This window comes from Prosopis cineraria, unplaced genomic scaffold, assembly GCF_029017545.1.
Source record: "Prosopis cineraria cultivar Desert tree isolate PC_DT_omini unplaced genomic scaffold, ASM2901754v1 PC12, whole genome shotgun sequence".
Taxonomy (NCBI): domain Eukaryota; kingdom Viridiplantae; phylum Streptophyta; class Magnoliopsida; order Fabales; family Fabaceae; genus Prosopis; species Prosopis cineraria.
In genome coordinates, this window is record NW_026555343.1 from 11,136,159 (window position 1) to 11,151,665 (window position 15,507).

At 30.8% G+C, this 15,507-nt stretch overlaps 1 protein-coding gene across 1 annotated transcript; it reads left to right on the forward strand.

Moving 5' to 3' along the window:
- The first annotated feature begins 14,321 nt into the window (after nt 1–14,321).
- Nucleotides 14,322–15,507, forward strand: LOC129289082 (uncharacterized). Its single transcript, XM_054925903.1, has 2 exons — nt 14,322–14,526; nt 15,107–15,507. Exons 1-2 carry the CDS (start codon nt 14,322–14,324, stop codon nt 15,505–15,507), a joined length of 606 nt encoding a protein of 201 aa, XP_054781878.1.

Sequence of the window (15,507 nt, forward strand, 5' to 3'; positions counted from 1 at the left end):
ATCAAATATTATTATCACTTGATTTTAAGAAATCAAATAAATGAAATAAATAATTATAAATAAATTACTAATTAAAAACCAGTGAGATATAAAATAACCAAATAATCAAATTTATAATTATGATGACTTATTAGAACAATTAACAAACATGAACACACAGTCTATGAGGATAAATAATCAAACGCGGTTTATGTCATGAAAACAAACGTGGACACAAAGTCCATGAGGGTAACTAACCAGACATGGTCAAAGCCATAAAATAGATGTGGATACACAGTCTACAAGATAACTAACTAGGCTTGGTTGAAGCCACAAAATAGACATAGGTATAAGACCCATAAATAACAGATATGAGAACAGAGCTCACAAAAATTAAACTAACTAATTGTTGACCATAGAACACCAAGGGCTAACGAGACTGCCGTGAGCAACCAATGTTCTATATAAAGTCCCTTCAAAAATCAAATTTCAACATGCAAGAAAAATAATCATTATCGAATTAAAATTTTCACTTCTCCATATCAGACTTGCATGAATTATGTAAACACTAACTCTTCTCAATATAAAATCTCAAACTCTTTAACAAATTTTCATGATTGTCTCTGTCAAATAAAGGATTATCAAAACTTGTAAAAAAAAAACAATTTCATCAATGTTGTAAGCACATGACATGATTTCAAGAAATGGAGTTATTTAATTAATAAAAGCAATCAATGCTGGAGAAATATATATATATATATATATATAATTGTGAATTGTTGAAAATAATATCTTAATAAAAATAAACTTTGCTAATAAATTATTCCAAGATGTTATCCACTTGAAACTTAGGATAATAATTTGTGCCATCTAAAGTACACCTCTCTCGGTCCCCTTTTAGCTACTCTATTACCTAGACAAGATCAATAAACAACTTCTTTAACAATGACTATACTTCCTACATCTCCAACAGATATCCATTTCTCCCACAATTCTCTCTAGTGCACAAAGTTATAATATTTCACCAACACATAATTTAAATAAACAATACCTTTATTTACATATGCACTCTCTTCCCAACATCTACCTTGAAACCACAAATTTCATTTTAAATATTTAAAGTTTTGGATAAATACAATAAGCTACATTATCTTTATAATGAAATTTCTATACAAAGCCAAACTCAATTCACAGGATAATAGCATCCAAAACATTTATGCCTTCCAAAGAATTTAATGAAATTTTAGAAAATACACAATCAAGCATTTTCCTCTAGCAAACATTTTATCAAACATCTTATAAGCACCAACCTTCAAGTCCCATATCCAAGTTCTTCTATCGAAATCTCATCCTAGCTAATTCTTCAATATCAACCAATCCAATCAAAACTAATTTAGCTCAAAAATTCTGAACCGTCCTTAGCATAATTATGCTTTCAGTGCATAAATTTCAGTTTAATTTCCATATTTTTTTAAACAGCCACGGACAGTAGTAGAAATTCAAGAGAAGAATTGCAACTTCAACTCTATCGCATTTTACACTCGCACAGATTTTTTTTTTTTTCTTCAAGGGAGAAGAAGAAATTATGGTTTCTCACCTCAATGGCAACAACAGGATAGAGAAGAAATCCCACGCTAAGACACAAACAGAGAAGGGAGAAGATGCATCAGAACTCTAAAGCAGAACCAAGAAAGTATCAATAGCTAGAGAAAAAAATAAACTTGCTACTATACCTCAATATTGTCGGTTTACGGCGAGCATGGTGCAGGGATGAAAAAAATGAAGCTCGTGACTGAACAGGGGAGGGAAAGACTCACGAGCAGAATCCTGTAGCTTTGGTGACTTAGCTCACCATACAGCAACAACACAATGTACAGTGAAGACAAGACAGAGGCGAGGAGAACCACAGTAGAAAGCTGCAGCCAAACAACATTGAAGAAGCAGAAGAGAAGTAACGACAGCGAACTCACGGCAGAGTTGAGGCCCTGCTGGCGACGCTGTGATGATGGAGAACGGAGAAGGAATTGACGGAGGGTGGGAGGATGACCAGAGCTCTGTCTTTGTCGGTGGGTTCTAGCGAAATCGAAGAAGAGAATGAGGAGAAAATGACACACACTAGTTCTATTTTCTGATGCAAATAAGGGGGCAAAATGATAAATATTACCAAAATATCACACAAGTTAAAGCAAAAAATTAAATTCCTCCTTTGCTTCCAAGAGGATTCAAACGCAGCACCTGTTGAAGGAGAACCAAGAGGAATAGCACTAGAGCACAAACACACCTTGCTAATTTTTTTCCAACAACTAATAAAAATAAAATAAATTTTATCTTAATACCATTCTATGTTTATAATTATTTTCTAGGTTATTACATAACTAGAGTTTAATTATTGTTGTAACATGCACATGCAATAGTTAATTTTCACATGTGCAAGAGTTTCCAATGATATTTATTGATTATAAAAACTCTTTTCTTGTATGAAACCATTGATATTGAATTTATACGAGTTTATGATAATTGTATCAACATGAGTTTAAAGAAATGGTATATATATATGTTGACATTGAAATACTATGGATTTAGAAAATAAATTCAAAAGCTTGGAAAATGGTACTTGCAATAAATATTGTTTTGACATTATGAAAGAATCTTGGGAAGTTATAAATTAGCATCTCTCACCCCTCTATCTAACATCTTTTTATGAAAATATATATTACAATATGCTTGTTTATACTAGAATTCCTCTTTGATCATTGAGATTTTGTATCTTACCATCTTTCTAACATTTTTTCAAGTGGGTGCTATAGCTTGCGTTTTTCTCATGGAGACAAGACTGGTTTGATCAAGGTATAGGGTCATTAGATTATACTCCTATGTATATGGTTTTCTAACCAAATGTCCTTAATGTTTGCATTTATCTGGAATTGTTGTTTTTCATTCATTGCAATTAAAAGTCTCCTCCATTGTTGTAATGACCCTAAAAAAAAAAAAAAAATTTACCAAAGTACCTATGACTTTTTTGTTATTAGAGGAAAGTACTGTGCCTCTTTTGTAATTTTTGCTATTTCCTAATGATTCAAGCTCTTATTCTTCTTTCTCTCGGTCAGATCACGTGAGAAAGAAAAATTTCCCTCTGTTCTTCGAAAACTCTAGAACCAGCGAGTATGAGAGGGAGATTCAGACAGCAACTCCTTCGATCTTCCCTCTTCTTCTTCCTCCTTCATTGAGACTGAGGCCAGCGAACCTAGCCGTCGACAAGAGCAGGAGCTCTGCTCGCTGCTGCTGTAACGTCCGCTAGAAACCCCTGCGTTGAGGCGCAGATCGCTAAACCAAGGTTCTCCTGTTGAGCGTCCAAGCTCCTCCTCTTTCCCTTTTCTTCTTTTCGTCAATCATTGTGAGGCTTCCTTCTCCATCAGTCAGTTCGCCATCGATAGGTGTGTGAATTCCAGCCATCACCATCAAGTCTTCATCTTCTCTGTTCGGACGTCGGGTTCCTTTTTCCTCTTCGAGCAGCAGCAATAATCTGGTGCGTAAACTTTCTGGTGTGGATGTTGGGTACATCAGACTTTTCCCTCCCTTGTTTCAATGTAGAGTGCCTCTCTTCTCCTTCCTCATATTCACGCAGTGACACTTTCTTCTCCATATGGTTTTGAATCCATTGATCTGTGTGTACTGTTGGAGCTTTAAGCTCTACCTTTCATTTGTTTCAACTGATCAGGTGAGTAAATCTCACCTCTTGCTTCCTTGCTTGATCTGTCTATTTGTACATAGGTGGTTTATGGCTAAAGCTGTGAGTATTGCTTCCTTGTTGCTGCGTGCATACGATTTTGGGTTGAGATTGTGAATTTTTCTCCATTTTTCTGCAAACTGTGAGTAATGTGCAAGGCTGGAAATTTGATTTTTCTTGAGTATTAAAAATTTATAATTATTGAAGGATTTAAATTGGAGAACTGGATTATTTCAATTATAGATATTAGAAAATTTGGGAAATGAAATTTGAAGAAAAGGAAGTTTGGAATTTGTCAAAGGACTCATGCTTATAATGTGTTTGATAAGTTACCTTTAAGAGAGTGTTGCTCAATTTTTATGTTTCTGAAGTTTCATTAATCATTGTGAGAAGTATATTTAGTTTGGGTGCTATTAATTCATGAATTTAACTTGTAGGTTGCAAGTCAAAAGAATTGGATTACGAATTTGCATGTAACTACTTAAATTCTTGAGGATAGTATGGTAATTTATAATTACTAGATAAAAGATGGAAGGTTAGAAAATTCTATTTGTATGGCTGAACATAATGTACTTAAAGTGTTTGATGCAAAGCCTAAGAGAAAATTTTATCTTAAGTAAATAGGTTGGTATGGCTAAAGAATTATGTAAGAAATTGGTGACTTGAATGGTAATATTTGGACATTGTTATTTGTAAATCTAATTGAGTTTTGGCAAAGGAGTTTATTTAAGAAGTTGTTGAGGTCTTATTTGAGTTTTGGACTATTGAGAGTTGCAAAATTGAAAGGTTATAAAGTACATTATTATTTTAGAAGTTATACTTGGATGATTGGACATGGATAGGCAATAGAATTAAAGGTTTCATGTTTTATTGGATGGTTTAAAATGTCGCACATTAAATGTTTGGTAAAAAGCCTAAGACGAAATCTTTATAAATGAATTGTGTTCTTAGAATTTCAAAATTATTATTGTTAACTTTAGTTGAATGGGTTCTCTCGAAATGGAATCTTGTTGGTTTAAAAAAATAAATAAATAAATAAATAAAGTCCATTAAAATATTATTATTATATCTTATAGAATGTTTGGAAGAAGGGAAACTCAAATAAAGTCATAAGAAATGAGTTTGGAGCCTTGAGGATGCTACAGGTAAGTGAATAGCGTCTCAACTGATTTTTATTTTTTATTTTTATCCAAATTTCCTTTATTAAAATATTACATTTTTCTGGAAATCATTTTAAATGCATTAAGGCGATTATTGGATATTTGTTGATTAACATTTCTTTATTTTGAGATATTAGCTTTACCAAATTTGAAATGTTATTTGATCAATTAAGTCAAGTTTGAACTTTGATTATGAGATTTTTATTTTATCAAATATTGGATTGATATAGAGAATGATTCATACGAGTTCGACATTGAAACTTTTTTTTATTCAATAAATGCAAGCATGAGCATCAGATATGAAATTTGATTCTAACAAGTTTTAATGCTTAAAAGTATTCATGCGAGTTTGATTTTGAGAATGAAAACTGTATCATGAAAGTGATGATTTTCTCGCATGTTGGAAGATGATTTTAAAAAGGAATTTTATACAGAACACTGGTTGCTAACAGCAATTCCGTTAGCCCTTGGCGCGCCATGGTATACCTAGCTAGTAGGGTGTTTATAGGAGGTGCTAGCCCCGTGCAATGGCCAATGCATGTGGAATAGAGGGATGGTTATTCGTGAGCATCGTACTCATGTTTGTTTCGAGGCTTCAAGCCGCGTTTTGTTAGCATTACCTTTGTGGACTGTGTGTTCACGTTTGTTTTGTGGCTTCGGCTACGTTTAGTTACTTACCCTCGTGGATTGTGTCCACGTTTGTCTTCGTGGCAAGAGCCACGTTTGGTTATTTACCCTCGTGGACTTTGTGTCCACGTTTGTTAATTGTTCTGATAAGTCCCTGTAATATGAACTTGATTATTTGATGATTTTACATTCCATTGGTTTTTAATTAGTGAATTATTTATAATTATTTGTTTTATTTATTTATTTTCTTGCAATCAAGTGATAATAATACTTGATATGAGATTTTAATAGTTCAAGATTTTATTTAAGCTTTATAAAATTCTTTTATTTTTGATGTTTATTAGATTTTTATGAAAATCATTGCCTCTTTGAATTACATAATTTTTTCAAACTTTCCTTTCATTCATATTCAATTATTTATTGTTGGGACGTTATTCACTGGAAAAGATATTTTGTTCTCAGATTATATAGTTGAACTCATGATTCAAGATATCCACTGAGGAGTTTTGTTGCTGAGTTGAAGCAGAAGAATTATTTTAGTCAAATCCTAATTTGATGAAAAATTTAAACTTATACCTACGTTGGCATCTGGCATTGGTGCTCCACATAGACTACAAGTAGGATCCTCACATTTCTTTTAAAATTAAATATCTGATTTAGTATTGTAAAAATTTCTAATTAATCTATTAGTGTATTTGACGTATTAATTTCAGAGTTTCTCTAATCACGGCTTAAGGGATATGAGTTTTATGCCCATATCCCGTGCCGGTCATACTTGATTTTAGGGTGTGACAATTGTGATGGGCCTTTTGTCTTTAGAATGGTAAAAGATTCCTCAGGGCAAGATCTTGGTGTTGGGCTCATTGTCAGGCTTTTCTAAAGATGTGTCATTTTATGTGTTCCATTTTGATTAATCTTAATTAATTTTCATCCTAATTTTGAGGGGTGATACAATAGACACCATAATACAATGTCTATGTGTATTATGTGTCTATTTTCTGCCACACCAGAGGCCATAATTCACTTGGTGTCAAGTATGGCACTAACTGACACCATAATTGTAATTTTTTAAAAAAGTATTTACTTTTTTGTAATTCATTCCTCATCTACAACCATGCAATTATACATGAACCAGTATAGCATATCCAGAGACTAGTATATAATTTTCATTGAATATATATGATTACATGATTCACTAGTGTAGAATTTGTCTTTTACAAGGAACTTTTAATATTGGTTAAAACCCACCCGCTCACTACAAAAAAAAAAAGCTTTTGACGGTGACTTTTAGTGAGGACAAAAAAAGTTGCCACCAAAGGTCTACTTTTGGTGGTGATAATTAGAAGTCATCGCTAAAGGTAAACCTTCACTACAAATCACCACTGAAAGTTTATTTTTAGCAGTAACATTTAATTAATTGTCGCCAAAGGCCTCATTTTACTGGCAACAAACCATTGTCACCAAAAGTATATTCATAAAAAAATAATTAAAAAATGAAAAAATAATTTTTGTAATTACTTTTAGCAGTGACAAAACCGTCGCCACCAAAAGTATTTTCATAAAAATAATTAAAAATAAAAAATAATTTTTTTAATTACTTTTAACAGTGACAAATCATCACCGCCAAAAGCATTTTCATAAAAGAATAGTTAAAAAATAAAAATAATTTATATAATTACTTTTTAGTTACAACAAACTATCACTGCCAAAAGCATTTTCATAAAAAATAATTAAAAAATTAAAAATAATTTATATGATTACTTTTAGGGGCAACAAATAGTCACCGCCAAAAGTGTTTTCATAAAAAAATAATTAAAAATTTAAAATAATTTATGTAATTACTTTTCACGGCCACAATTTGTCACCGCCAAAAGTATTTTTAGAAAAAATAATTAAAAAAAACTAAAAAATATTTTATAAATACTTTTAGTTGCAAAATTTGTTGCCACTAAAGGTATTTATATATAGAATGAGAAATAAATAACATTGAAATGTTAAAGTTATACATAAACAATAGAATAATAAAGTTATATAGATGTTGTAAGATGCAAATAGCATTGCAGACTACTTGATGCATTATGCACTTGATACTTGGCTTGGGATACAAATGATGTCTACTTCATTTGCTGAGCTTTACTTTTCACCACTACAGGATTATTTAAATAAGATACTCCATATTTGATAGTTATTTAAAATAAATAACAAATAAAATAGTAGAGAATACTTGACAGTTTTTTAAATTATGGATGAAATTATGTATAAATTTAATAAAGTTTTTTTATTTTAAATTGTAAAGTGGTTAGGGAGTATTCCCTATTAAGGTTAGATTGACTTTATTAAAGAGACTTCAATAGAGGTCTAAACTAATTTAGATCGAGTCAAAATAAGATTCTTTCTGTTTTGATTATGAAATATCTACTTAGATTTTTAACTGAGTTTTTTATTTTTAGCATCTACTTTGAGTTTATCACATGTCCACCCATTTTCTATCTGAAAAATAATAAAGAATAATTGTCCGAAATGATGATTAACAAAATTTATATGATTAAAATAAATTTTTTATTAAAATATTTTTAAGATAATTGAAAAAATTGTAGATAAAATTTATTTTAAATAAAATAAGGAGAAGAATTTAACTTGGGGGAAGATAAAAGTTTAATAATTTATTTATTAATTTTTGAGAAAAATATGGAAAAAAAAAGTAAAAGATATTTAACGTAAACTAATATAATACATACTTATAAATAAATTGTATACTTAATTATTTTCATTTAAAAATAAAATAAAATTTAAAAATTGGTACAAAAGTTTATAAGAAAATTATTTCATATTTAAAATTATTTCATTTTAAGTTCATTTTCCTAACAAAATAATATTTCATTAAAAAATAAAATATATATACACTCATAGAAATTATTTTAACATATTAATAAATGAAAATAAAATAAGATATATATGTATATATTTTTAATAATATATTATTTGATATATGTATGTGTAGTTAAATAATATATATTTAATTTCACATATAATAACTGCAGGTGTATTTCAACTTAATTAACAACAAAGGAGGACTTAAGGCTTGGGAGGTGGAGGTTAAGGGTTCAAATTCTAACTTTGACATATTTCACAATTAATATGTGACGTGACACATGGTGGCGATGTGGTGCAAGTTGTTAGGTGACGTGGCATGTGCCATGGCACTAAGAGGTGTGCATGTGGCAGGTAATGTAGTATAAGGTGTTAGCTAACGTGGCACAAGGAGGCGCTACATGGCATGAGATGGCTTTTTTATTTTTTTTAAACTTAACTTTTGGCAACAGCAAAAAGTCGCCACTAAAAACTTTCGCTGCTATAAGTTGTTAGTGGCAACTTTTCGCTACTAAAAAGTCGTTACCAAAAGTGTTGTTGCTAATATTTTTTGCATCGAGTCAAAAGTATACATTTAGCGGCGGCAATTATCGCCACCAAAAGTAAACTTTTAGCTGCAAAAAACTTTTGGCAACAACAATGTTCGCCGCTAAAGGTATACTTTGGGCAGCGACTATTTGTTACCATCAAAAACTATTAGCAACAAGATTTTTGGTAGTGATCCTTTGGCAGCAAAAAGTCACCACTAAAAACCTTTAGTGGTGACTTTTGGACTTTTGGTGATGCCACTAAAAGTCTTATCGCTAATAGTTTTTTACAGTAATAAATATAGTCGGCACCAAAAGTTAACTTTTTTTTGTAGTGGCAATTAAAAGTAGAGGCGGTGGCATTTTGGCAATATTTGTTGCCAATATAGAACTTTTAACATCAGTTAAAAATTTAACTGGTATAGAAAATACTTTTAACACTGGGTCTAATTTAACTCGATGTTAAAAATTTTAAAAAATGAAAATAAAATAAAAATTTAAACTTTCAATAATGGGTGACATGACACTCACTGTTAAGAAAATATAAATTTTTTCACTTTCAATAACAAGTGCCACTCCCCCGCTATTGAAAGTGGGTATTAATTAAAAATAAATAAATCTGATCGCTTTCAATAGTAGATGCATGGCACTTGCTATTGAAAGTGGGTATTCTTTTTTTTTTTAAATCAAATTTGTTTTCACTTCCAATAGAGGGTGTTATTGTGAAAGAGGCTTCAACTTTTCTTGTGGTCCAATTTGGCATTTCTGAAAAAAAGATTTTTATTCTTTTCAAACTCCTTTTTCTTTGGCGCCAGAGACTCTAGAGGTTTCTTCTGCCTAATAATTGAATTGATTCACATAAGCCTTACAACTTTCAGATTCACAGAATTATTTCACGCTGCCACAGGATAATTAATGTTCAGCAAAAATTTCGTCTTTTAATTACAATGCATAGCTATCTGGTGATGTAGAACGTATATGGAATTCCAACTCACATAATATGGAGTATGGACCAAACCAAACCCATTATATTATTATTGTATTTATTCTTCTGAATTATCAACACACTTTATTAATATATTCAATTCTCAATATTTATTACTAATTCCCAATTGCTTATGTGTGTGTGTGTGTGTGTGTTTTTATATAGAGTCGAAGGTAATCACAGAAAAGTAGTTTGTGCGGCATGTATGTAATGAGGCATATGCTCAACATCATCACATTGGGAATGACTGAATTTACAAATGAGCTAACTATATTTTTTAAAAGTTAATTTTATTGTTACTTGAATTAGTTGGTTAATGTTTTAATTGCAATTTTATATTTTAATTTAGATGTTTGACATTGTGAATCCATTTTTTGAGGAAGAGGCTGAGAACATCCTCATATGTTGGGCACAATATTTTGTGGATTGTATGTGATGTTTAGGTAGTTTTTTAGGAAATTGTATAATAAGACAATTTGAGTTTTGTGTAATTTCCATAAAATTTTGTATTGAAATTTGGATTATTTATATGTATTGGAATTGGCTGGCAATAAATTGTATAGAACAATTTCATTTGTAGGAATTGGAGAAATAAGTAGAAACAGAATTAATTTCTTTTAAAAAAATCACTTTTAACAGCAATTCTGGATGTAACAGCGGTTATGGCTAGAACCGTTGTTAAAAGTCTCCTTTTTTTTCAAAAAAAAAAAATCCACGAGCAACTTTCAACAATGAATATAGACTCGCTATTGAAAGTTTATTTTTAACAGCACTTGGACAACCGTTATTAAAAATCACATACTTTTAACATCTCCTAAAATAACAGCTGTTGCAGAATCGCTATTAAAAATATTTTTTACTCGCTTTTAAAAGCCTAACCTATAATTGTGATTAAAACAAGGGTTAAAGGCAAAAATATCCTAAAAATTTTCTCAAAAAAGCAATTGGTATCGTTACTTGATTTGAGGATGCCCAGCGCACTTAGGTTGGGAAAATAATTTAGGTGTAAATTAACACTGACCCTATATTGTTTTATCAATATCAATTTGACACATTTTACATAAACTACACATAATTTTATGAATGATCCATGGTGTTTTTTTATTTATAAGTAGTAGGGATCATGCTATGATTTTTTTTATTATATATAGATGTTTCTCCATGTATTAGACAAATTTTCTATTATAAACTTCATTATTTATGTCTTATGAAGAGTGCAAACTATCATAAATTTTATTTCATACGCAAATTTATTAATTAAGCAACTATTCATATATTATGAAGAATTTTTGGAGAGTGAGTCATATTATATTTATAAATTATAAATAGAAACAGACCTACTAAATTTTATTTTTCACATGCATAGTGATGCTGATAGCAATCTTGAGATTCTTAATTCAAATATTTAAACCAAAAGCAACGACGACAGTTACCTAGGTCCATGCCATTACCTCCCACAAGATCATCAATAGGAAGTTTTACTGAGATTAATTAGATGCTACCAGTTCTTTCCTTTCCTTTTCTTTTGTTTTTTAAGAATTATGTTGAAGTTTAAGAAAATTAATCACTCCAAGGTTCATTAATAATTAAATTAAGGCCATGTTAAGGTCCATTAATAATTGAACTAAGGCCATTATTGTTAATGGACCTTGTAGTGATTAATTTTCTTGTATGAGACTTATATGTAATTCTTCCCTTTTTATGAAAAATTGTGTAGGTGAGTTGAGTCCCAATGCTCACCAAGACCTAGATATGTCTTTAGACTCAAAGACACTAGTACAGATAGGCAAATCTACACCAGTTAGAATAGGTTATTTACACCAATTTTACAACTAGTGTAGATAAGACTGGTGTAGATAAGGCAGATATAGTTATTGGATAATCTACACCGGTTCCAAACCCCGTGTAGATAAGGAAAATTATGTACTTAATTTTTTAAAAAAATATGATATCTGCACAAGTTGTAGCCATAACCAGTGCAGATGTCTTACACATCTACACAAGTTCTGGCTTTAACCGATGCAAATAAGAAATATCTACACTAATTTTCTTGTAGAACCAGTGTAGATAACATAATATGTAGATATATTGTTATCTACACCGGTTAAAATCAGAACTAGCGTAGTTGAGTAAGATATCTACACTAGTTATGGCCACAACTGGTGTAGATAGTTCAATTAGAAAAAAAATTACTCTCGTTTTCTTTGCCCTAGTTATAATAAGCTATAATTTAAAACCTGCACTTATCAAATCAGCCAGACAATCATATATTATTCAAAACAAATGAATTTAAAATTATGTACAATTTTAAACATATAAAACATAAATTGTCAAGTAAGTAATCCTACACACAACTATAAATGTCAATGTTTCCTACAGCTACACAACTCACTCTTCCAAAGGATTATTATTATGAAGATCTAACATGAAGAGTCCCTAATGTTGCCTAATTTGATGGATCTCTAAATCTAAAAATGGAGATGGATCATTGAACATCTAAAAAGATTAGGGATAAGGGAATTAAACTAGAAATTTGAAGAAAAAAATAAATAACACATAAAATTAGATTTACCTCCTCAATGAACTCAGTCAAGCTAGTTGTGATGATATTATATGCATGTCTCAACACATAAAACCCACACGAATTAGTAGGAGGTTGCCAACAGCTCTGTGAAATAACACAACATTGTCATAATTATGTTGAAAGAAAGCTCTATCATCATAATTATGTAGGATCCTTGATATCACTTGAGGCCTTGCCCAACCAAACTTGCTGGGCAATTCTCATAGCCCTATCATCAACATGACATAGTTAATAACTTAATCACAAAGAAAAATGTATTATAAAACTCCTTAGACACATTGCTCGCAAGATTTTTTCATTGTCAGATTGAGTTTATGATGCAAAGAGCATAAAAAGATTATAGAATTGCTTTTCATCGAAAACACTATCAATTGTTAGTGTGTACTGCAAAAAAAAAAGTTACTTAAGCAAATATTCAATATCATTACGAACAAATTCAAATATATGTACTTACAGATTGAGAAACATGAAAAAGTAGCACTCCTTTCTACCTTTACTGAGCCTCTGGTTCATATAAGCCTCATTTACTCTTTGGTGGTCTCCTTATCATTAGTGTAACGTGGGTAAAGAAATCTATATTGCTTACAAATATATTTACATATTATTCATCAACATTGTCCTCAAATTGAAGGTGAGATTTAAACCTACAATTATGTGAGTCATGATCCAAATCATTACTAACTAAATCAATCTTTGTTGGTATGGGTTGGTTCTTTCTTTGTTAGTTTTTCAAGCCACCAGAAAGCGTCAAGAGTTTTGTTTTGTTTTTTATTTGTTTTTCATTTTGGTTTTTTTAACCACAGGCAAGTTGTACACGAGTTTGGAGACAGGTCAAAACTAGGAAATTATATTCAAGTATCACTATCAAGAGAAAAGCCCTCTTGCCTTTATCCAATCCAAATAAATTAAATAAAAATACCATTTGCACACAAAATTGTTGTCTTTTTGGTTCTCAATATTGATAAATGTCGACTCACTTGTCGATTCTATAAATACTTGAATTAGAGATCAACTTACACGCTTTGAGTTTTGACCTACCTCCCTCTAGGTTTTTTTTTAAAAAATGAAAACTGGATACTGCAATATGCTAAGAAAAAGAAATACAAACAAAAAACAAGTTAAATAAATTATAAAATATTACTGGTTGGAAAAAAATCTTTTTATTAAAAAAAATCTCTTCCACACATCATCATATATGATAGAAAAATTAACGGGAGCTAAGTCTAATAGAAAGGGATAGTTTCTCATAACATGACAAAATATAGTTCAAAGCCTCACCGAGAGAAATATCTACATTTAATATCTAACCATAACTCCTATTTTAAACAAGATTGTTTCTAATTGAAAGACTCCTGTAGGCAATAAAAAGAGATACTTCCTCTATTTTCAAATAGAGGAGAAAATAATCAATTCATACGGTTTGAAAAAGTTGGTTAAATAAAATAATTATTTTTAAAATTGAAAAATTTAGATTAAATTATCCCTGCAATTGATAAAATAAATTTGTCAAGTGAAAATAAATATTGATTTTATGAGAGACAATTTCAGAAAAATGTGACAAATGTTTTTTTAAAAAATTTGTACTTTTAATTTGTAAATTAAAAAAAACAAATGGTAGTTTCTTTTATATTTGAAAATAGAGGGAGTAAGATATGAAATGATAATTATTAATTATCAAGTAACCATTAACTTATTTGTTCCTTCAAACTGATATGGTGTCCATAATGATCACAACTAGATATTTTTCTCCGCTCATTATTAAAAAAAGTGACGTAAATGATCTTCATCGAAGTCAACGTTGTAAAATTCGAATTGTGCGTGTATATATACAAGGCCAGCAATAGCGTCAGTTTTGCGCAAAATGGCTTCTACACAAGAGGGAAGAAGGACGAATTGCTTCAAATATTTTCAGTTTAACAAAGACACGGACACACCCCAAGATACTCGAACCATCCTTCTCACAATTTTCACTTTGATTGCTGCAGCGACATTTCAAGCTGGAGTCAATCCTCCTGGTGGTTTTTGGCAAGAAGATGGACCCAATAACACTGATCAACACAAAGCAGGTTCAGAAAGTATTTAGGGTTGATTGATTTTGTTCTTCTTCTTTAATCTTTAAATAATGTATTATAGTACAGTTTTTAGAATTGTTTTTGTTTTTAAAAATAAAAATAGAATAATTTTAAAAAAACTTAAAATGAAAAAACTCACATAAATGATATCTTTTAATTTTTTTTATTTGTTTTTATTATATCACTAGCTATTCTAGAAAATTTGGGGTATTACCATCTCCCGCCTAAACTAGGTCAAACCCTTACTATATGAGATCGTTATTAGGAAAAGAGGCCTCATGGATACCTTGGGACTGCTTTTGACATAATTATTTAATACGACTTATATCCTAAGACTTAAGTTTAAGATCCAAGGTAAGTTAATTCAACTCCCTCAACCACTTGAATCAAATGAAATTCAATTTTTTTTACTTTTAAAAATAAAAAACAGTTTTTGAAAACAAAAGAAAGCATTTAGTCTTCTCATAAAACCTTGACGAAGTGTGTTTCTCAAAAAGCCCTTCTCGCAGTTCTCACTTTGATTACCGGTGTAGAAAATTTCAAGCTGGAGGTCCGCCAGAGGATTACAAAGCAGGCTCAGCAATATATTCGTCACGGAACATCCCATATTACGTGTTTCTGCTGTCCAACACTTTCGCTTTCTCTAATTCAATCTTAGTCATTTTGTCACCGACCCACAAGTTTCCTTTCAAGTTTGAGATCCGTGCTGCTACTCTCTCCATGGCTGTCACTGATGGTTCCGCCATTTTTGCTACCTCGCCTCCTCATTGTGTCAAGTTTCGCTTTGTCCTGTTCGTTGCTTTCTTGCCTTCTGTAATTCGATTTCTGATCTCTTTTTACAACTTGTGGTGCTCGTTGGATAACTCGATGTCTATTAGAGTATCATCCACGTCAGATCCTGTTGAATTCAGAGCACCGCCGATTTCCAGATCATCGCCTGCCAACCGTCGTTCCCATCTTCCTGAAATACCATAG